The sequence below is a fragment of the Plasmodium vivax genome, chromosome 10 (genome assembly GCF_000002415.2).
Source record: "Plasmodium vivax chromosome 10, whole genome shotgun sequence".
Taxonomy (NCBI): domain Eukaryota; phylum Apicomplexa; class Aconoidasida; order Haemosporida; family Plasmodiidae; genus Plasmodium; species Plasmodium vivax.
The window spans coordinates 479,850-502,397 of NC_009915.1; the positions used below are offsets into that span (position 1 = coordinate 479,850).

Consider the following 22,548-nt stretch of genomic DNA (forward strand, 5'->3'; position numbering starts at 1 on the left):
CATTTGTTCGCGGTAGTTATTGCCTTATTTTCACACCATTTTTGTTCCATTTTTGTGCCATGTTTGCGCCATGTTTGCGCCATTTTTGTGCCGTTTTTGCGTCTCCTTCACGCCGCCTTCGCCTGCAAAAAGCGGATAACTTTTCCCCCCCTGTGAGTTCCCCATACAGGGGGGTTTTCCGCAGCGCAAGCATAGCGTGGAAGGTTCACTAGTAATCACCGCGGGCAAGCCTGAATGGTAGCCGCCGCCCTAACTTGTAGTCGCCGCCTACCTCATAACCGCCGCGCGCCAGCACCAGAGAGTCGATCGGAAATGCGCTTGACGCGTACGCATGTGACCCCTGATGCATGTTTGTGCGTACCCATAGGGGACATGCCAAGAGCGCACGCAACGCGGCAGGTACACGAGCGCGCGCGAAGTCGACTTGTGTGGAGGCCGGCAGATCTGCGCAGGAAAACGCAGGTGATGGCCAAATGGAAAAAGCAGAAAAAGGAGGAGGCCTTCTTCCCGTCCGAGTGACGCACACTACTCATCAGCACAACAGAGGAGAAAGGCAATCAGCAATCCCGACGCATGACAAGCTATAACTATGTGCAATGACGATCGATAAGTATGTGCCCACCACGCGTGACGCATCAAGCACCAGCCATCCCGACTGACGAGTGAAGCAGCCCTCCCTCAACTCCCTACATATACAAACACACATATATCCGGAATAATCACATATATAAAAAAAAAAAAAAAAAAAAACACAGAATGGGGAGCGAACAACTCAATTTAAAAATCCTGATGAAGAAGTTCCTCAGCGAGGAGAAGGAGTACATCAAATTGGTGAATAAAGATCAAAGAGACATTATCCTTTTCGAAAAGGAAAACTTTTATATACATGCAAATGTCCTCTGTGGAATTGAAAGCAGGAAGAAAGAAAGATACAACGTAGGGGATATCTACCTATTCCTGTGCCTGCCCAAGAGCAACTACACATTTTCGTACATAAATTCTGTTGGCTATAAATATATAAGCATCCTTGAGAAAAGCAAAATTATTAAAATTATCGAAGACAAGGAAGATAATGACGAAATTAAAGTGAATTTTTTTGTGTATGATTTGAAGAAGGTGTTAGATTTGCACGACTATGTGGATGTCGAAGATAAGGATCAGGGCATCCAGGCGGAGCTCTTCCACTTGGACGTCGTGGGGGACGTGGACAGGGCGAGCGAAGATGGGAATGCAAAGGGAAGTCACCTGAAAGGAAGTGGCGCGAAAGGTTCCACAACGGGGGCGAAGCAGGAGGAGGGAGGGGGAGAAACGTTTAGCCCGGGCCACCGGAAGAGGAAGCGAGAAGGGGGGGAGCTGCAAAAAGAGGGAGAGCCTCCAAACGGGGAAGGCGGCCAAACGGGGGGTCACCCAAAGCCCGCATATCACGAAAAAGGCAGCAGTTATCTCGACGAAGGCGCCGCCTCCCCCGTTGCGAAGGAAAATTTCGTCTCCTTCGATAGCGTAAGAACCGTATGTGATACAGAAAAAATGGGCAACTCGCTAATCCTGTATGTGGCGAAGGGGGGCCCGGAAAGCAGACTTACCCTCGGCGAAATAGACTCGTTGGAGAAAATGGGGGATTACAACTTCCTGCAGAGAGATGTCCCCTCCCAAGAGTACGACCCGCTAATCTATTTCAATTGTAACGAAGTTAACGCGCTGGAGGAATTTACGAACGATGCGAGCAACAATTATGACTTCTTCAGAGTGGAGGTTGCGGACCCCTCGAATGGGAGAGACCACTCTGGGGGGAATTCCCCAATTGAAAGTGCCCAAACGGGGGAAGCCGTTCCAACAGAGGAGCCAACACAACAGATGGGTAATCCCCCCCATGATGGGAAGATCAAAACAGCCAATAATCAAAGTGGTGAAACGGATGGGGAAAGCAAAAGCAGCCACCATAAGGACAGCCCCGACGGCAGCCTGCAAAACATGGCGAAGCATTACTTCGAAAAGGATCACTTTTTTAAAAACTTTTTTCTGCAAAATGTGAATTTGTACTCCGTTTTAAAAAACACCTATTTTGGGAACACCCAAAATGAAACGCAAATCGATCAGTGTGTAAAATTCATTGTGCACAAGTTCCACAGGGATTACATCAAATTTATGGAAAATCACAAAAATAAAGTTTTTTCCACCTGCAACGATTTTCTCAGAAGGTACTCCAAGCATAACTACACAGATATTTATCAGAAGGGAGATTTGTACAAAAATTTTGCAGACTACGATATGCTGGACCTCGACTTGAGCATTAATGAATACAATGAGGGAAAGCGTTCCACCAATCAGGTTGACTCCCGGTTAGATGTTCACGGTCAGAATGGTCATACACTGGATGTGGAGGAGGAGGAGGAGGAGGCGAAATTTCTGGTTGGCCAATTTATCCCCCTAGAAGTGGTCCAAAATTTCAACGATCACGATAAGATAATTTTCTTTCACGATTTGCTCGCTCAGTATGTGCAAGCCGTAGGTGACAAACAGTGCTACGATGCGAATAGGGCGCTCGTTAACTTTGTTCATAATTTTGTTAATGACTTTTCCCTTGAGGAGAATCTCTATTGGGGGGTGAATGCCAAGCGAGGTTGCCCCCTCCCCCCAGAGGAGTTACTCCTGTCCGATCCGGAAGACTTCCTTTTCGATTTGGCCCAGGGGGAGGAGATCCCCCTAGGTGAAAATACCACCCCATTGGAGGAAACAAACGATCAGAAAAAGAAACCCCCATTTGCAGAAAACAACTGCGCTGTGGTCAGGAGCAAAGTTGACAGGAAAACCATCTCGCAGATGAAATTGTCAGACGAACAAATCGCAGCGAATGAAGAAATCACCAAGGCGGTACTCCTCAAAGAAGTTAACATGCAGGACGCGTATGACCAGATAGGAAAAAACGCCAGTGACTTCAGTCGCATATATAACCTTTTCGAACGAGAGCTTCTAAACAAAAGTAATATCAAAAATGTATACATAAATGGAATTAAGAAAAACATCATCGTCGATGATCATCATCATATGAAAACGAGGGTGGAAAAAAAATCGTTAAAACTTATCGACGAAATTCATTTAACGTTTAAGAAGAGACCCATTATACTGATTGAAAAAGAGAGCAGCAATCATATAATTAATAGGAACAATCTGGAATCCTTTTTTTTGCATAACCGTTTGGACAACTCTGGCCCCAATCGGAAAGGGACTCATGTCACAGGTGCTGGGGGGGACGGCGCAACAGGGCCGTACAATTCCATACCCATCATTTACAAAATGTTTAACAAAAAAAAAAGCATAAAATTTTCGTTCATCGAAAATGATCAGATTTCGAAATTGACCGAAACGGACTGGAAGTGCGTCATTGCAGTTATCATAAAATCCAAGGAGTCGCTAAAAAACATTTTAAATGAATACCCGTTCGAAATTCCTACTGCGCTCTTCCAGCCATTCAAATCTTTTTTTTTTATGTACAATGATGTTATAATACCGTCCGATTTGTTGACAGGGGGGAATGTCGATATCATCAGACTCAGTCGGGAAAACAGGAAGGAGGATTACCTCGCCGTTAATAAATTTTGGACCAACATTGAGAAGTTCATTTTGCAAAGGCGCGACAGGTCTTGCTACACGCGGAAGGGGAAGTCCTAGCCCCGCGCGGCGCTCGCTGGGAAGAAGTATACATAGGTGTGTCTCTCTACACAGGTGTGTCTCTCTACACAGGTGTGTCTCTCTACACAGGTGTGCCTCTCTACACAGGTGTGCCTCTCTACACAGGTGTGCCGCTCTACACAGGTGTGCCTCTCTACACAGGTGTACCTCTCTACATAGGTGTGCCGTTCTACATAGGTGTGCCTCTCTACACAGGTGTGCCTCTCTACACAGGTGTGCCTCTCTACACAGGTGTGCCGCTCTACACAGGTGTGCCTCTCTACACAGGTGTACCTCTCTACATAGGTGTGCCGTTCTACATAGGTGTGCCGTTCTACATAGGTGTGCCTCTCTACACAGGTGTGCCTCTCTACACAGGTGTGCCTCTCTACACAGGTGTGCCTCTCTATACTCATCGTGTTACTACACCGTCCGTGCGGGGTGATGGTCGCTCCCCCGCCACACCCCGGGCCTCCGCGCACTCGTCACTGCTCCCTCATCGGTCGCCGCTTTTTTTTTTTTTCCGTCCGTCGAAACTTCGCTTTGTTAATTTTTGCCATTCGCCCTTTATTTTTACTTTACTGCACTTTTTTTTTTACTTTATTGCATTTTTTTTTTTCCTTCCTCAATATAGCGCATATAACCTTGGTGACCTTTTTTTAAATGCCAAATGGGTGAAGCTACATTTTTTGAATGTTTTATTATGCGCGCGAAAGTTGGCGTATAATAGTACATGTGAATAATTCCCTGAAACAGAGAAAAAAAAAAAAAAAAAATTATTATACACTTGCTGCTAATGCTAACGTTTTAATTTCCCATTCGAAAAGCTGTCGAATGTCGAATGCGATTTTTTTTTTTTTTTTTTTTTTTTTTTTGTTCATATTTCTCTCCCCAATTTAATGCACAGATGTTTACATCGCAAAAAGGGGGTAATCCGAACCATGAAATGCTAATTAACATTAACCTCAAATTAAATTCCACCTTTACATTGTCGTTTTTAAGTGATGACTGACTGTTCGTTTTCTTCTTTCCAGCCTACGAGTGCGTACGTGCCAACATGCGCAACGCTGCATGTGTACTCAAGCTGACACCGCGATTTTGCTCCCTCTCATTTTGCTTCCCCTCATTTTGCTGCATCCCATTTTGCTGCATCCCATTTTGCCGCATCCTACTTTGATGCCGTTTTCTCCGCCCTTATGCGAGCAGAGGGACATATTTCCGAAGGTAATGCTTCCTCAGAGTCGACGTGGCCAATCCTTTGCCGCCACTTGCAGAAGCACGCCTGTACGTTTAATATACATATAATATGTATGAACTCGCGACGCGAGATTGTAGATGCGCGTACTACGTAGAGAGATAAATGACGTCGCCCCACCCGTTCGAACCCTATAATGTAGTTCATGCTCTTGAATTTCATCCCAACGCAAAGCCCACTTTGCAGAGATTCTACATCCGCGCGTGACCTCGTTCGAAGCTACCTTCTTTATAAAGCTGCAAGTATAGCAAAATGAGGTAATGAGAAAAAGGATAGAAGCGCGCTTATAATTTTTGCAAAAATGTATATGCAGTAGTTCCCTCCTTTGAAAGGGTCTTCCACTACTGTAGATGTAGAATGTTCGCAAAGGAACCCAACAAAAGGGGGCAAACGGATAAAGCGCCTTATAGCGCGAAAGTTAATCGTAAAGCCTCGAAATGAAGGAGTATTTTTTTTTTTTTTTTTCTTCCTCTTCTTCTTCACCTTCCTAATATCTCCCCACCCGCACACAGGGACAGCATCATAAAAGCCTATGGCGTTCTGCTATGTAGAGTCCTGTACAGCGGCGCAAGAAACTTTTTAGGTGACGATTCAAGAATTGAGTTTTTATTTTTAAAGGCATCATACGGGAATAGACATTGGACTCCTCCAAAAGGTACCCTGCGCAGGTTTTTCTCGACCCACTGGAGGGGCGCTCGCCTTTACATCTTTGGGACCCTTGCAGCCACACTTTCGGGGAATACTTATTATTCCCTGCGTGACCCGCGCAGTGGCTTTCCCCCATTGCACTTTCCTCCTTCCCAATACGCAGGTCTGCACGAAAATAACGAAGATGGGTTAGACACTGCCCTGAGAGAAACGCTGGAGGAAACAGGTCTAGATAGGGACAAGTACAAGTTACTGAATTATCAAAAGGTGTGTTTACATACGTAGGGTAGGGATCGATATGACCACGCTGCCATACATATTGTGCACTCACTCCACTTGGCCTTTTTTTTCTTCCCTTGTTTAGACTTTAAAATATATGGTTGAGGATAGTTTAAAGGAGACCACGTATTATCTGGCGCTTCTGCTGAACAACGAGGAACGCATCACTTTGTCGGATGAACACACGGATTATAAGTAAGGCGCTTGGAAGTGGAGGGGATGGACTGCCTAGCGTGTTGATTCGGGCGCTGCTACGATTTCATTGCGATTCTTTACGATTATGTTGCGATGCTGTACAATTCCAATGCGTTTTTTTTTTTTTTTTTTTTTTTTTTTTTTCCCTTTTCCGGCCAACAGGTGGATCCACAGCGACGAGTCGGCCACGTATGCCCTCCCCGGGTCTCTAACCGATTTGCTCACCAACGCGGAGGATTTTTTGAAGAACAACGAAGGGATGATCATGTCGTCGTGATTTTGGAAGTCACTCCAGTTGTGGCTGCATATGTGTTGCATGCACGGGCGGGGTTCGACTATTTATGAGCACATGGGTAACGCTCAAAGGTGCCCATAAAAACCCGCGTGTGTTTAGCCAACTGAGCACAATTTGGAGGCGACCTCTCCTGTGGAATGAAAAATTTGCGTGCACACATACCAAATGCGATGCTCTCTTACGAATGGTAAAAAAAAAGAAAAAAAAAGGGATAATTCGCTAATAGGCAAAATAAATCCGCTTCAGTAGGCCACTAGCTAAAGTGGCACATTTTATTTGCGCACAATGTATCTAACTTGCATGTGTCTGCCATTTTGACAACGAATCGGTTGTTTTAATTTTTCACACTTCTTTAATGAATGGGAGAGCTTGGGGAAGTAGGGGTTTGCAATTTTTTTTTTTTTTTTTTTTTTTTCCACGCTGCATGAATTTTCCACCGAGCGTTGAAATATTTGCAGACCTGCTCGGTGGATCTTCATCATTTGCCCGTCTCCATTTGTCACTTCGTCATATGTCACTTTGCCATTTGTCACTTTGCCATTTGTCACTTCGTCGTTTGCCTCTCCGTCGTTTGTCACCCCGCCATTTGCCACTTCGCTATTTATCGCTTCCCCGTTTGTCACTTCCCGTTTATCGCTGCCCCCTCCCCCCTTGCATCCCCATTTCGTGAAAGAACAACCGAGCAAACATGTCGTAAAAAATGACCGATATAGTTTCTTTAAAAAGCATAACTGTGTAATACCGAATGGGGTTCCAAAGAACGACGCGTCTTGGCCACCGACCAGCAATTAGCCACAACGAGTTGCACAAAAAAGTAACGCTGCATGCGAACCACAAAGGAGTATTGTTCCATTTTGCAGCGGAAATTAATTTTTTTTTTTTTTTTCCATCCTACAATCCGCCGTGCTTCACCACATTGTGTGCGGATGGCAACCCTCCTAGGAAATGTGTACCTCCATCGCCACTGTGGATTCCCCAGCTTGTGTGAAATTGTGTTGCCCTTTAAAATAACTGCACCTTTGCAGGTAGTACACAAATTTATTCGCTTCACTTTGTGCAAATTTACCCACAGAAGAAGCGATTTTTTTTTTTTTTTTTTTTTTTTTTAGCTAGCTGGCTAGCTACAAAATTGTAACCTCTATTAGGGCAAAGCAGTTCATTACGAAGCAGCCATAAAGTTGTCGCTTTCGCTGTCGCTTTTGCTGTCGTTTTTGCTTTCCCTTTCGCCTTCTCCTTTTATGCGAACATTTGGCTTCCCATCATGGAAGGCGTAAGCAACATTTTAAGCATAGCGGGGAGTGACAGCTGTGGCGGAGCGGGCATGCAGGCAGATATAAAAACGGCAATGGGGTTAGGATGCCACTGTTGTACTGCGTTCGTCGTTTTAACAGCCCAGAACACTAAGGAGGTTAAAAGGATTGTAGAAATTGAGGAAAGCTTCATCGTGGAGCAGTTGGATAGCATTTTCGCAGATGTGGCCATCGACGTGGTGAAGCTGGGAGTTTTATATTCCAAGAAAGTCATCTCCTTAGTCCATGAGTACATAATAAATATGAACAAAAAGAGGGGGAAAAAACTGCTAGTAGTTTTCGACCCAGTGTTTGTATCAAGTAGTGGGTGTCTCCTAGTGGAAAATCTTGAATACATAAAATTTGCTCTCGATTTAATATGTCCTATAAGCTGTATAATTACGCCTAACTTTTACGAGTGTAAAGTCATCCTCGAGGCACTAGACTGCCAAATGGATTTATCCAAGGCGAACATGACTGAGCTGTGCAAATTGGTGACGGAAAAGCTAAACATAAATGCCTGTTTGTTTAAGAGCTGCAACGTGGGGGAGAATTCCGCGGAGGAGAATGAGGTGTACGCAGTCGACCATTTGTGCATCAGGAGGGTTGGAAGTACACCTGGGGGGGAAGCAGCACAGATGGATGCAGGGGGAGTAACCTACCTATATGACGTGTACAAACTGAGGTCTAAGCGGAAGCCAGGGCTAGACATACACGGAACGGGCTGTACCCTATCCACAGCCATAGCGTGCTACTTGGCAAAGGAGCATAACATTTTGCAATCTTGCATAGAGTCCAAAAAGTACATTTACAACTGCATCAGATATGCCTACCCCTTTGGGGGTAAAAGTCTGGGGCTGAACCATTTGAGGGCATCTCAAGAGTTGCCAACTTTTACGGACCTCGACGTTATACCCATCGTTCAGGGTTCCCCTTAGCGCAGGGGCGGTCGAGGCGATCGCGGCGGTCGGGGCTGAATTTTTTTTGTGGCGTTTATTTATGCCTCTTTTTTTTTTATTCCTCAACATGGAGGGGGTTTCCATTTGGTTCACCATGCAAATGTGTATACGTATACATATACGTGTGTGTGTAGGAACGTCTGCACATTTATGTGCACGTTTACCATTTGACCTTTCTTTTTTTCTTCCCCCTCCTCACGGGACAATATCTCCCTGTGCGATGTTTTGTCCGTACCTTTGTAGTCCCCCTTTATGGGCCCTTTTCCTTTACTTATTAATTTATTTTTATTTTATTATTTTATTTTTTTTTCCCCTCCATTCGTGGCACAAAAAATGCATGTAGGTAACCTTCATGTAGGGTGAGCCGAACGTTTACCCCCCCAAATTAGAGGGGCTTTTCACTTCCCCTTAACGTTTCACCGAAGATACGCTGCTCCTTGGTGGGATATTTTCTCAAGCAGGGTGGTGAGAGACCCGCTTAAACGATTTGCACACCGTTCTGTTTGTTCCCCCCATGTGTGCATATATACCCCACTTTGTCATGTCGCACCACGGATACTCTTAACCCCGCCTATGGCGCTCCCCACGGCGGGGAAAAAGCAGCCCCCTTGAAAAAAAATACACATGTGGGAAATGCAACCCGGAGAGGTCTTCAAAATGGCGATTCTGCCCAACAAACATGTTTAGCCACGTCAGCGTGAAAACGTTTTAAGGGTGCAAAAGGGAAGAGGCACAAAAGGGAAGGAAGAGGAACAAAAAAAAAAAAAAAAATTCCCAACGCGATTTAGCCTCCCACCCGTCAGCTGAAACAAAACCCGACCAGTCGCCGCAAACCGAACGCAGAAAAATAAAAGCGCAAAGGGGACGGCATTGCAAAGTTGGAAAAGCGGCACGTTGCTAAAAGGAGGGAACATTTCTGAGTAGGCCCTCCCACCCCAGTTTTTGCAAATCCGTAAGCACAGGCGAGAATTATCCGCGCTGGGAAGTTTCCCCCCGCGAGGTGTTGGCAGTTTGTGTAGTTAGCCGCGCAGCTACTCCGCGCAGCTACTCCGCCCAGTGTAGTTACCTACGCATAGCTACCCACCCCCGCCACTGCTTAGAGAAAGATACACCATGCAGGGGAGCTACCTAAAGAAGCGGCTGCGCGCCAATGTGCAGGCAAAGCTGTACAGCAGCTTCATTCCTGGGCCTTTGAGCAGAGGAAAAGGGGAAGTTCCCCACCCCATATACAGAACCCATGAAAGCAGCACAGACTTGACCAAACTGACCCAAAGGAGTACCTACAACACATACAAAAATAGGGTGTTCACCCCAGGGATGTACGGTAATGTGCCCCCCAATTATATGAACATGCAAATGAACAGCCATGAAAATAACGCGAGTGGCTCGCCAAACGGGATGAGTTTTAATTACGAAAATCAGCCGAACAGTTATCACCCGATGAAGTACAACTATGGAGTGAATGCCGAAGGTGTGGACAACCCGGCCATGGCCACTTCCGCCTCTGCCGCTGCTTCTGCTGCCACCGCCAACACGACGTACCAATACTTTAGCATTTTTGGCAGCTCGGCCATGTGCCTAATAAAGCCAATATACCCAGACTACATCGTTAATAAAAACAAAGTGACCATCTATGGAAAGGGGGGGTTCCAATTTGTCTTCATGAAAAAACACAGCAACTCGAATAGGTACGACAAAGGCAACAAAATGAGCATAATACTCAAAATCAACAGTTTGGCCCATTTGCTCTCCCTCAAGGACGCGGAGAAGATAAAGACGCCCATATGTGTCAAGGGCAGCAACAACAACTGCCTAATAATCGATAGGCACAAGGAGAAGAAGGACCACATAGTGATACGTTACAAGTACCAGCCGTCTGCCGCCAACCCGGATGGCAACTTGGGAGAAGTGAATAGCCTCGATGTGGAAGTTAACCAGAGTCTCCAGATTAACAACTTGAGTGACGAGAAGAAGAACAATTTTGAGGAACTCCATGTCAGCTCTCCCTTTTCCGAATTTCTGCTTTTTCAGAAGGCAGCCAATTTGTTGCTCCCGCAGTTGCTCGGCTGGGCCAGGCAGCACTGAGTGTGCGTATATATATATGTGCGTTCGTACGTATGTACTATGCATGTATGTACGCATGCTTGCCGTGGGGGGGAGTAGCCTCGAAAGGGAACCCCCCCCCCTGGGAACATATCACCAGGCACAGTCCATTCTCACAAACGGAACACACCCATTAACGAAACGGGCGCAGTGTATCAGCAGACCATGTTCTATGGAAGAGGAATATGATGACCGAAGCCACACTTTTTGCTCCCATGCCGAAAGGTGAAACGGAAGGGGAACTTTTTTTTTCACACCTTTTAACTGTCCTTCATTTTTTGTGTTGCAAAGTTTGCACGAATGTATACGTATTTTCACACGCTTGCATTTTTGCGTAAACCCCTTTACATGTGTAAGTTTACCTGTTTGTGCGCTCCCTATCGCATAGTGGCGGCCGACGTAAAAGGTTGCTTTTGTTAAACCAATTTAACAATGACGCTGTTTTTAAAAGTTATTGTAAAAAAAATGTGCAAAATGAAGGACAAAAAAAAAAAAAAAAATGATACACGTGGGGCTAAGGGGTGGCGACCAAAACTGCTTTGCGCTCCTAAGGATGACTGACCCCGTTTTGCCACAAACGTTTGGCCATATCGCGTTTTTTGTTGCTTGTGGCCGTCATTTGGAGGAAGTGGGGGGGGGAGCGGCATCGCCATGTGACATCTATTTGCCCCGCCCCGTCACTTCCTCTCCTTCTCCTTCTCCGAAGTCATCTTGGCTTCCTTCCTGCACATGTGGTGTAACTTCTCCACGTCGATTTCCTTGGACGGCAGGAAAACGTACCTCACGACAGAGCCCCGCACGAAGCAGGACTTGATGGACAGCTGCGCGAGGGGGGGGGAAGCGGCGTGGTGGTCAGGCGGCGTGGCAATGGGGTGGCGAGGCAATGAGGTGATGAAGTGGTCAGGAGGTGCTCCCTCGGGACACCCACTCGCTGCCCCGTTTCGCCATTCCAGCAGGCAGACGAGGCGTCTCCCCAGAGATACCCACCAAGTGAGGATACTTCTCCGGGTGGTTCACAGTCACATTGGTCAATTTGATGTTCAGATATTGGTCTACCGAGTGCAGCACCCCAGATATTTGCAAATCATTTTTCAGTTCGACCGTCACGTGGTGGTTTTTCTCTGCCAGTTGTTGAAAAAAGGTAAAAAAAAGCTGCGAATAGGGGGAGGGACATGAGGAAATATCTACTCACATATCTACAGGTATGCAATGCTACATGAGCGCATGGGGTGTGTAGCCCCCATTTTGAGCGTCCCCAAAGGAGGCTGCTCTTCATAGTATAGGCGAATGCGCAGCATGCATATGGTTTTCAAGGCATCGCCCATCAATTTCTGTGGCATTGCTATCCCATTTTTTCACTTTACCATTTTTTACTCCCTTCACTAGTACGGCAAAAACGATCGAATGTACTTTTTGGTTGATAACTACGCAGGAGGGCAGCCAAACGGAAGAGATAAATTAACCTAAAGGGGGTAGAACGTAGCTGTGTTGATTTGTTGCCTCTCCTCTGTAGTAGTGTATGCCTCTCAAATGGTTGGCTAGCTCTTTTAAAACTTGTGGTTATCGCATGGGTGCTATCTTGGCATGGGTTTCCTCTGCATGGCTAAGTGAATGCTAACTGGAGGGGAAACAAAATGAATTTTAAACGAAACGGTAATTGTAAGTTTTGTTGGAAGTTTCATCGAATCTGAAATTTTAACTCACACTTGTGCATATGAAAACGTCCCCTCCGTGGAGATCCTTTTTTAGGGGGGCTTAAAAAAAAAAAAAAAAAAATCAGCGTCACATTTCGCAGCCAAAGAATGAAACGCTGCCAGGGGATATGCTGCACAAAGAAATGTTGCAAAGTGAAACGCCGGAATGGCATCTCCTTGGATGGAACGCCAAATGGAGAGTTTAAAAAAAAGCGTTTGCGTGCACGGATGCGTAACCGCGCGAACAGAACGGACGGGTGAGTAGGCGCGGCGGCTGCGAGTTGGTGGCCCACAAGCGCTGCCTGAAAGCGATGCCTACAATAACTACCTACTAGCCGCTACCCCCATCGTACACAGCGCTGCGAACGCAACACCCGAGTGGTGCCCCGCGAATTTGTTCCCACAGGTACGCCCCAACAGTTCATGCGATTATGCCTTTGCATATGGAGCGGCGTCATTACCCATTTAATCGGCTCTTCCGTATTCAAGTGAGCAATGCCTCCTCTGCAGAAATGTGCGCATAAAAATGCCAAACGGTTGAAGAGGCGTGGTAGAAACGTGGAAGATTCCCCCCCTCCCGCGTGTCTACGAGCGACTCTCCCCATTTCGTCCCAGCCGCGATTCCGCCATTCCGCCATCCCACCATTTGTGTCACTGCCCATATAGAAAAAGTGCGTGCGGCTCGGCAAAGAAATAATTCCTGAAATGAGCGCGTGCATGTATGTGTAGGTGTATCTCAACATATGGGCACCCCTTTCGATCGAAGTGAGGGAATCATTTGAATGGGTTCTGTCAGGGGGGTTGTACACACGCTCACACGTACACACGCACCGTCTTGTATGTACTTCTCTGCACACCATGCTGTTGCGGGTACCCCCAAGGTGCAGCGCGACAGGAAGTAATTCACCGCGTAGGAGGAAGCCTCTCCGTGGGATTCCGCCGTGGGGCTGTTCCTACAAAGGGGTACGCACTCACAGATAGTTCACTTACGCGACGGGTGTCTGACCACTTAGCCCCCTCTCCCATCGAGCCAGTAACGTAAGTTACGAAGAGGCACACATAGAAGGGGAAACTAAAACAGCGCAGCTGAGTACAACACACCTGTAAGGGCGAGACGAATTTTTCGCTTCCCCTTTTGAGAGCCACAAAATGAAGGAAGACAAAGAAGTCGAGAAGGGGGGTGACAAGACGAACAAGAATGAAAAGCAGAGGGAAAAATTTAGCGATATCAATTTGAAGGTGGAGGCATATGGAGAGGGGGACTACAGACTGCTCAGATATCTACCAGATGGGTCCTGCGTTTTCGAACAAATACCAGATGAAGAAAATAAAAATATGAAAAATCTACAACAGTATGCACAGCTATTCTGTTCTGCAATGGAAAAAACGATTCAAATAAAAAGCAATGATGAGAATTTAAAAAATGATAAAGAATGGACACAAGGGGAGGAATACAGAGTGAAGGTCGAGGAGGATTTAAAAGAGTTGATGGTTTTATTTGACCTTATGTTAGGCACTCTTAATTATGATAAGGGCACTAGGTATTTAACCCTAAATAAGTGTAACTATGTGAGGGATTTAAAAGCTGACAAGCAGGACATCTGCATCGCCGTTACGACCAGGAAGGAACTCCTACAGATGTTGCGAAAATTATGTGAAGAGACAAAAAAGCAGATTAACTCCATAAACGGCATAGTTGCGCAGAAATATTTTTTACATTTCATCAACCAACTTATTCAATACTGGAAAGTGTTAAATAAAAAATATTTCGAAATTGATTATTTACAACTTGATAATAATTTCCCCTACGTTACGGAGGTGTCCGTTGAGTATTTTTTTTTGCCTTCCTATTTTTGGAACTTTTCCTCCAACCCGATTTTTCTCTCCTGGCCTCCCTACCCCTCCTTCTCCCCCTTCAAATCGCAGTATGCGCATGTTACTTTTTCGCTAGCTGGGTTGGAGAAGGACCTAAAGGGGGGCATGAATAACCAGGCTAGCGGTTCCCCTATTGACGACTCGCTATTTAGGCATAAACCGACCCAAAGGCAGGGCATAGGCGAAATGGTTCCTCCTCTTAGTGAAGAACACAAAAGTGATGACCCATCAGAGGGTGCACAAAATGCACACAGCAGTAGCTGCAAATCGGATGGAGGCAAACCGAATGAAGAGCACACATTCCTTAAGGGTGAGCGTGGAACATCTAAACAGAGCTACTCTTTTTACTACCCAAATGGGAAGGAAGAAGAAATAAAAATATTCCACCTGCTAGACAGCCTGAGCGTCATTTCCGTCGAGTTCGAAGGAATAGCTGCGCACTTGATCGAAAACAACTACGCCATCCAGTTTGATTTGTGCCCTTTAAACGTACAACTAAAGAACGAATTAAAAAGGCAAACGAAGGGAAATCCCGCATGGGGGGGAAACACTTTTCCTGAAAGAATAATTCCAGAAAATATTTTTTTCGAGCAAGCCAAAAAAGTGCACGCCAAATTGACAACTGCACAGTGGGTACTGATAGATAAATCGATTTTCTGCATCCTGGCTGAACAAGCAAATAATTTGAAAGACAGAAATAATAATTTGGCAATACAGCTTCCCAGCGTGATGGGGAAGAGAAAGAAAATTAAAATTCACTGCACGGATATAAACCACAAGTGTCTGGAGTTCCTCATAAGCGACGTTCTGATTCCCTCCCCCGGGAGGAAATCCATTCCGGTGGATTTCTGCTTCGCTGTGATGTACGAGCCGACTGAGGGGGTTCGCGGCAAGTTGGCGGAGGGGAGCGCGAGGGGAAAAGCCAACGGGGACGCTGCTGAAGGTGACGCTGCGGAAGGCGACCCACATGGGGATGATTTGGCTGACCCCGCCCAAGTGAGTCGCGGCGGACGCAACGGCGAAGTCGCGCGGGACAACGAACTCGCGCTGGACAACGAACTCGCGCTGGACAACGAACTCGCGCTGGACAACGAACTCGCGCTGGACTACGAACTCGTGCAGCTGTTCCTCCACCTGTCTCTCGCGAAGATACGGGATTTGTTTATTTGCTCCTGGAAATATTTCTCCTTCGAAATGCCCTACTATTCTGCTGACATCCATCCGCTGATTTATCAGAATGTTTTCCCCGACCCGCGCTCCGGCAGCTTAATCACCACTTTTTTCTCCTGGTTCATTGCATCCATGGAGAAGTACTTGCGCGCGAGCGGGGTGAAGCAGCTGTGACGTTCGTGCCACTTGCCGGAGCAGCTATGCCGTTGGTGCCACTTGCCGACGCAGCTGTGACTTTCGCACCAACGCGCGTGACCCAGGTGTTCAAAATTACAAGCCTTTTTCAAACGTGTTTTACTTTAATTAAAGCCACAATTCATTTTGTGTGCGCGCCTTTGTACGCGTGCCATTTTGCTACGAATGCACACGTGCAAGGGCCGCAAAAACTTTTGTTTTAATTACGTATAAACAAAGTACAACGGTAGCAATACAGACGGGTATGTGCGTGTAAGTGTGCGCGTGGGCCTACGTGCGGTGGCACGCAAACAGGCACACACACACAAACAGGCACACGCACACAAACAGGCATACACACACAAACAGGCACACAAACACACACACAGCGGGTGGGGAAACAAACACAGGGGTGTACATCCTTATGCACACTTTCGCCGAGTTTAAAAAAGGGCCAAACTGGGGAACGAATTGGGGCTTAAAAATTTGCAGATATTCTCTTCTGCCATTTTGATAGGTCGGCTACTAACGTTTTAATTTTTTTTTTCCTTTCATTTTTCCCTTTTCTTTCTTCTACATTTGTCACATTCGGAAGAACTGCAACAGGCTCATCAACAAACGTGCCCTCTGCAATTTGAGAAGCTTTGCCGTTTTTGAGGCACTCCATCCACGAAGGGGGCTATCCGCGCTGTTCTTACGAAGAGAACAGGCAGTCACGTCTGCGCCTCCACTTACGTTATACCTTCTCTTCATTAACATGGTGGCACCGTTTCGCTATCCGTTTGGAGGCCCCCCCCCGTGTTTTCCATCACCTAGTATTTCTTCCAACGGGGTTACTGGGGAGGGGGGTCCATTCCAGCGTAATAAAAACTGGGCAGTGCAAGGTGCGCGGTAGGAAGCGGCTGACGCTGAGGGGGCAGCACAAGCGGACGACTTCGAACGGGAGGCACAAATTGGAAAGGGGCAAAAATTCAAATGGAAAACTTATCTGTGCAATGCAAAGGGGAAAAAGAAGAAGAGTGCCACCTAACCGTCATGAAATAAATTCCCATCTGTTAGGTTTCTCCTTTACATAATTTTCCAAAAGCAAAAAAAAAAAAAGGGACACCAGATTTCAATTGCGCAACTTCGTGGTTAATAAAAGGGTTGGCGATCCCCCAATAGTTTATCCACGACTGTTGCTCCCCCTTCTGTTCCTTCTTGTAGCATCCCAATATGTTCGCCCTCACTTCTGCTGCCGTCTTCCCCTTCGAAAGGGGAAAAGGGAAACACAGCGCAGCACACCGGCTTGTACAAAACTTTCGAAGGTACCTCCCTTCAGCTCACAGGGCGACCATTTCACCCAAAAGAAAACTCCAGCCCAGTTCCTCCCAACTCAGAAAAATTTCAACACAATGGCGGTTATGTTATCCTGCGGGGAAAAGCAAAGTGGGCACGTACGCATTTCAGCCATATGTACGGTACGCATTTCAACCATTTGGATGGTACGCTAATTAAAGCGATGCAGTCCCGACGGTGGTAGGATTCACCCCGTGCGGAGTCTCAACTTGGGCTTCTTCGCATTACCTGACTTCCGCAGGCAAACGCCGTTTTTATAATTTCGCTGCAGGCCTTGTCCGGGTCGTGCTGGTAGGTTTGCAAAATCTGGGCCACGTCCTGCAACGTAGGAAGAAGCAGAGGGGGGAACAAATGTGCAACGGTGTGAGTATGTATACGTCCTTCTATACAGAATGAACCCCTTGGTAAAATTTATAAAGAATGCATAGGGGCTACTACCCACCGGGGAACCCATTTGGACGTACCTTATTGGACAGGGTGTCCCACACTCCATCACAAGCCAAAACAACAAACAGGTAATTCATCTCATCCGCGGAAAAAAAAAAAGGCTCATCTTCTTTGAAATAATCTTCTTCCACTTTGACTTTTACCGTCGAGTCGGGTTCTTCAACATTTTCCTTTTCCAATTCCTTGTCACCTTTGTCCGCGTCGCACAGCTCTCTGCATATGACATCTGGTAGGGCCGACACGACGTTGTTTTCTTTGAAGTCTTTGTCTCCTATGGCTCTGGAAACTGCGGTTGCGGCACGGTGTGGGGGCGCGGTGAGTACGGGAAAACACAAACATGCAAGCATGCGTGCATACAAACATGCATGCGTGATATACATCTAAACGCGACACGCACAACTACATGTGGCGCACTTTTTCGGAGCTCCTTTCATCGACGTACTCGCAAGGTAAACTTCCTCCTTCATTGGCAAGCGATCCAGCAAACTGGAAGGGTCCGAGGTGGTCTACACGAGGGTGTGCACGCGAATGATCATTGTGTGGTACTCAAATAGGGAAGTATTGGAGGGGGAGGGGGAAGTGCATTCACGCTTGTGTCTTCCTCGATGTGCTTTTCCTATGCGCACATGGCTACACAGACGAGGTTTATTCCTTTCATCTTTTTGGTTACCTTCTTCGCGTTGGCCTTAACTCGAAACACGTTCTGCATGCAGATGACTTCGCCTCCCATTTTTTTTACCCGCTCCCTTTCCTTGGGCTCATTGGGTTTATGGTCTTGCGACAGCATTTCAGGTTTCTGCAAGGGGGCGCGCCGCGGGGGGGAAACGAAGCAGGCCATGTGTAAGCGCAAATGAATGCGACAAAATATATGCACACGTATTTATGTAGACATTTGTATATACGTGCGGGGGCCTCGCCGCCACGCCGCTCCGCCGCTTTACCGCTCCACCGCTCCACCACTCCACCGCACTTACCAATGTGTCGTTCACGTTGACGATGCCTATCGCCCGGCAGTCCCCCAGGTTGGCAATAAACATCTTGTTCTTTATGATGATGAGGGAAACCACCGTGCAGCCATGGTTCGGGAATTTCGAAACTTTGAGGAACTGTTCGTCTGTCCTTAAGAAGGCCAGTTTTATACAATTTATAATTTCTTCATCTGTGAGGTCCTCTAAAAATACAAGTTTTTTCTGCTCACTCCCGCTCGCGTTGGCACTCTTTGATTTTGCCCTATCCTCCATTATGGAGGTACGGGTGCACTGGTCCTTTTCTTCCGAGGAGCTTTCATCCGAATCGGCGCTTACGCTCTCTCCGCTACGCTTCTCGTCGTCATCTTCGCTTTCTCTCTGCGATGGGTTTTCTTCACTTTCTGTAATGTCGCTGCTGTCTATTTTTCTCTTCTTACTTTTTGAAGTTTGTTCCTTTGCCATCATACGTTTGTCCTTGCTTCTACCTTCCTCCTTTTCGCTCTCTTGTGTGATGCTCCGTGATGGCGAGCCTTTCTTATCATCCCCTGTGGAAGAGTCCTCGCGGGAGAAACTCGTGGAGCTGCTGTCATCACGGTTTTTATTTTCACCCTTTTGGCTTTCTTCCTGGGTGTGTCCTTTGGCCGCCGTGCCTTGAACCTCCCTTTTGTGCGTAGCGCCTTTCTCCGCGCAACTTGGACCATCAGAGGGATCCTGCTTACTATCCTTTGTGGCAGACGAGGAGCCAAGTTTAAATTCATCCTCTCTGACATTGTCTTGGTTATAAAAGTAGTAAATAATATTCTTCACTATGTGGGTCATACAATATTCGCACGCCTTTATACCTCTATGCCCATCAATTACGGAAAAGCAATAAAATGGATTTCTTTTGTAAAAAAATAAAGTTTTGTAATCATAAGCATCTATATACTTGGTCATATCGTTAATGACTGTGTAGCGATCTTCCTGTTTTTTTCTCCTCCCTTGCATGGTTTTTGTGTAACTGCTCAGCTTAATTTTTTTTTTTTTTTTTTTTTTTTCATTTTTTTTAAAAAAAAAGCTAGCTACAAAATCGGTGTTATCAAATGTAAGTACATATAAAAAAAAGTACCTCTCATTAAACGGCGTCAAATTGTTGTTTTTGTCGTAAAAAAAATAATTCTCTACGTACGTATTGTAGTAAAGGAAGGTTTTCCTATTCATTAGCCACTCGTACGTGTACATTTCCCACACACCCACTTTAATAATGTAGCTGATGATGTCATTAATGTTATTGTAATCCTTTACGTTTTTCTGCGTGTCTTCTTGGTTCGCGTCCGCGTTGTCCTGTTTGGGGTCACCTTGGGAGGGCCTCCTCTCCTCCGTTTTCTGTAAACCTGATGGGTTCCCTTTCGGTGTGTTTTCCTTTTCACCCGTTTGGGCTTCCTTCGATGCGTTCTTCTGCTCCCCCGTTTGGGCCCCCTTTGGTGTACCCCCCTGCGAGCCCTTTTGGGCTGCCTTTTCCTCGGATCCCTCGTTGGGATTCATCATGGGTAATGAAATGCGCCGTTCGCACGAAGGAAGTTGGGCACGTTTATATATATATATACGCACGCGTGCCTCTACGTTTGCATGTATATACACACGCGATTCGACCGAGTGCGAGTGCGGGAAAAAGGGGAAAATCGCATGACTGAAGAGCGCCCGCCGTTTCACGCTCACATACAGCCAATCCTATGTGTACAAAAATAAACGTGCATGCGTGCGATATACAGTTATATGTGCAAAAAGGTACGGCATGTTTGCGCCTGTTTACAATGGCACATTTCTTCACCTTGTGGTGACTCCCTCTTGTGTTTTTACGCGCACATTCAGAACATCATGCGGGGGTGAATATTTTTATGAAAAAAAAAAAAAAGAAAAAAATTGTTCCCTCTTATCTTATCTGCCAGCGATAATGACGAAACGTGGGAGCTACGCAACAACAACGACGTTATCTTTCTCATGGCATGTTACAATGCCGCCCCAACACGTACATACATGTGCCTATATGTGCTGATTGCACGTTTGCCGCGACTTGTGTAAACATACATATGCATATACGTGTAGCCATTACATGTACGCTCATGTGCCTATAAACACACATGCGCATGGCAGCAGAAGGGAAAAATTGTACGTTATATCAAAGCACGAAAAAAAAAAAATGACAAAACGGTAAAGTGGTAAAATGGTAAAATGGCAAAACGGTAAAACGTTAAAATGATAAAATGGTAAAACGTTAAAATGGTAAAACGTTAAAATGGCAAAATAAGAAAAGGGTGCTCACCCCAAGCGGTCGGTTTAAGATGAAGTCCCAAAATAAAATAAAATAAAATAGAATTAAAAAGGGATAGGGGAAAATATGCGGATTTACAAAAATGAAGGGGCGCGACGCATGGACGACGTATTGCCATCAACTTCACAAAATGGGAAGGGTTGCCCTCTACTCTGCTGGCGGAAATGTTCCTTGCAGCGGAACTTGCAAAACGGTCATGCGGTGAACGGGTGGGGATGGTATACTATACCTTTCGGGGAACAAAAAGGGGAAAAAAGGAAGGAAAAATTTGGGAAAAAAAAAAAAAGGGGGAAAAATGGTGGCATCAAGTGGGAAAAAAAAAGAAAAAAAAGGTGGAATAAAAAGGTGGAAACAAATGGGGAAAAAATTGGGGAAAAAATAAAGCAACAGAAAAAAAAAAAGAAGGGGGGAGGAAAAATTCCGAGGGGCAATCACAATTCCATATGCACATGCGCAGATGGGGCAACTCCCCTTTGGGTTATGGGCACTTTAGAGTAGGTGGTAGAAGACTACGTGAAAGTGGAAGGCTACGTGAAAGTAGAAGGCGATTTGATAGTAGAAGGCGACTTGATAGTAGAGGCAATTTTATAGTAGAAGCCAATTTGATAGTGAAGGCCATTCTCGAATGTAAGCCCCTTTGAAGTAGAAGCCCATTTGCGCCTGTGCGCCTGCGACGATTGGGTCCGTCCAATTGTTTTAAGCCATAGTGGGTAAAGCAGGTCGAGCCGCAGGCAGCAATAGCGGGGCGTTATACTACGTATGCACGTATGAACGCGTGAATGCGTAAACGCGTGTGCGAATGAACACATGCGCGATACGTTTTTCATTCGCAGGTGGGAACGCACGTAGTGGACCATTGGACCAGTTGCTAGTGGACGTCAGTTTACCCCTTAACCTTTTTACAATAGTAAGTCGAAGCAGCTTTGGAAAAACCAAATGACAGTAGAAATTGCCACGAAAAAGAAAAAAGTGACCTGCACTGAGGAAAACTGCGGGGTGGAAAGAGGCACAATTTTTGGTTGCTCGGAGGGAAGTAGCTTTTCTTGAGTAACTTGTAGGGGGGGGGAAAGGGGGCCCTTTCGATGTTGGATGGTCAACCTGAGGAGGCACACAAAATATAGGCCCTCAGAAAAGTGCCACTTTGTTGCCCCTTCGCCATATTATATGTACCCACCGCACACAGCGACGTACCATTTTGCAACGTCCCCTTTTTTTTCTTTTACTGCCAAGGTGAACGAATTGGGGTGACTACCCCCATACGAAATTTACCAACCTGTGGGAATTCTTCTTTTTTTTTTTCCCACCGTGTAAAAAAAAAAAAAAAAAAAAAAAAAAGTGCTCATGGCCCCCCTAAATCAGCATATACAAATATGTCGCACGTATCTGCAAAAATCCAGCTGGTTGGAAAATTAAAAAAACTTTCCCATGTGCGGAAGTACCCACTTGTGATTCCTTAACTGGAAGGTGATTCTTCCAGAATGATTACACACACCTGTTGAAAATTTTTTCTCTTCCAAAACTGCAAAAATGTTATGTTATGCCAAGGGGCACAACCCAAACCCACCACGTTCGGCGTAGCAGTTAATGCGCGCCGGGGACAGTGCCCTCCTATAAATAGGGGCTGTTGCAGTTGAAGGCCTCCCCAAAAGGCAGATAAGCGGATAGGCCAAATGAACGACTGAGAAGTGATCCACGCGTGTGTTATATCACCTCAGGATACATCCCCCCAATTTTTTTTTTTTTTGCGCTATCTTTTAAAGGGCAAAAAAAGGAAAATCAATTGGGACAATATTTAATTGCGATTTTTTCTTTACAATTCGATACAGCAGCAGTTTAACATTTGAAAAAAAAAAAAAAAAAAAAAAAAATTATTTTTTTT

General features: G+C 45.9%; 7 protein-coding genes across 7 annotated transcripts, besides 13 other annotated features; 5 read left to right on the plus strand and 2 right to left on the minus strand.

The window, feature by feature from the left end:
* Nucleotides 1–65: 65 nt before the first annotated feature.
* Nucleotides 66–86: a microsatellite.
* Nucleotides 87–756: 670 nt separating this feature from the next.
* PVX_080210 (hypothetical protein, conserved) lies at nt 757–3,669 on the plus strand (the record flags this gene model as incomplete). The annotated part of the gene is made up of 1 exon (XM_001613700.1): nt 757–3,669. The coding sequence occupies one exon, from the start codon at nt 757–759 to the stop codon at nt 3,667–3,669; it is 2,913 nt and encodes a 970-aa protein (XP_001613750.1).
* Nucleotides 1,885–1,911: a microsatellite.
* Nucleotides 2,508–2,538: a microsatellite.
* A 1,237-nt stretch (nt 3,670–4,906) lies between the features above and the next one.
* On the plus strand, nt 4,907–6,524 carry PVX_080215 (BIS(5'-nucleosyl)-tetraphosphatase, putative). Its single transcript, XM_001613701.1, has 5 exons — nt 4,907–5,181; nt 5,437–5,579; nt 5,736–5,839; nt 5,937–6,046; nt 6,209–6,524. Exons 1-5 carry the CDS (start codon nt 5,177–5,179, stop codon nt 6,321–6,323), a joined length of 477 nt encoding a protein of 158 aa, XP_001613751.1. The 5' UTR covers nt 4,907–5,176; the 3' UTR covers nt 6,324–6,524.
* Nucleotides 6,263–6,310: a microsatellite.
* A 1,078-nt stretch (nt 6,525–7,602) lies between the features above and the next one.
* PVX_080220 (phosphomethylpyrimidine kinase, putative) lies at nt 7,603–8,848 on the plus strand (the record flags this gene model as incomplete). Its single annotated transcript, XM_001613702.1, has 1 exon — nt 7,603–8,848. One exon carries the CDS (start codon nt 7,603–7,605, stop codon nt 8,566–8,568), a length of 966 nt encoding a protein of 321 aa, XP_001613752.1. The 3' UTR covers nt 8,569–8,848.
* Nucleotides 8,358–8,408: a microsatellite.
* Nucleotides 8,849–9,702: 854 nt separating the features above from the next.
* PVX_080225 (hypothetical protein, conserved) lies at nt 9,703–10,674 on the plus strand (the record flags this gene model as incomplete). Its single annotated transcript, XM_001613703.1, has 1 exon — nt 9,703–10,674. One exon carries the CDS (start codon nt 9,703–9,705, stop codon nt 10,672–10,674), a length of 972 nt encoding a protein of 323 aa, XP_001613753.1.
* Nucleotides 10,675–11,138: 464 nt separating this feature from the next.
* PVX_080230 (U6 snRNA-associated Sm-like protein LSm4, putative) lies at nt 11,139–12,404 on the minus strand. The gene is made up of 3 exons (XM_001613704.1): nt 12,057–12,404; nt 11,680–11,844; nt 11,139–11,513 (listed from the first exon to the last, which is right to left on the minus strand). Exons 1-3 carry the CDS (start codon nt 12,057–12,059, stop codon nt 11,370–11,372), a joined length of 312 nt encoding a protein of 103 aa, XP_001613754.1. The 5' UTR covers nt 12,060–12,404; the 3' UTR covers nt 11,139–11,369.
* Nucleotides 12,405–13,535: 1,131 nt separating this feature from the next.
* Nucleotides 13,536–15,605, plus strand: PVX_080235 (hypothetical protein, conserved; the record flags this gene model as incomplete). The annotated part of the gene is made up of 1 exon (XM_001613705.1): nt 13,536–15,605. The coding sequence occupies one exon, from the start codon at nt 13,536–13,538 to the stop codon at nt 15,603–15,605; it is 2,070 nt and encodes a 689-aa protein (XP_001613755.1).
* Nucleotides 15,037–15,058: a microsatellite.
* Nucleotides 15,114–15,138: a microsatellite.
* A 1,037-nt stretch (nt 15,606–16,642) lies between the features above and the next one.
* PVX_080240 (protein phosphatase 2c, putative) lies at nt 16,643–20,942 on the minus strand. The gene is made up of 6 exons (XM_001613706.1): nt 18,365–20,942; nt 18,061–18,186; nt 17,833–17,896; nt 17,408–17,676; nt 17,172–17,261; nt 16,643–17,016 (listed from the first exon to the last, which is right to left on the minus strand). The coding sequence occupies exons 1-6, from the start codon at nt 19,883–19,885 to the stop codon at nt 16,981–16,983; spliced, it is 2,106 nt and encodes a 701-aa protein (XP_001613756.1). The 5' UTR covers nt 19,886–20,942; the 3' UTR covers nt 16,643–16,980.
* Nucleotides 18,942–18,988: a microsatellite.
* Nucleotides 19,162–19,181: a microsatellite.
* Nucleotides 19,965–19,991: a microsatellite.
* Nucleotides 20,054–20,077: a microsatellite.
* Nucleotides 20,943–21,225: 283 nt separating the features above from the next.
* Nucleotides 21,226–21,260: a microsatellite.
* A 494-nt stretch (nt 21,261–21,754) lies between these two features.
* Nucleotides 21,755–21,775: a microsatellite.
* Nucleotides 21,776–22,548: the final 773 nt, after the last annotated feature.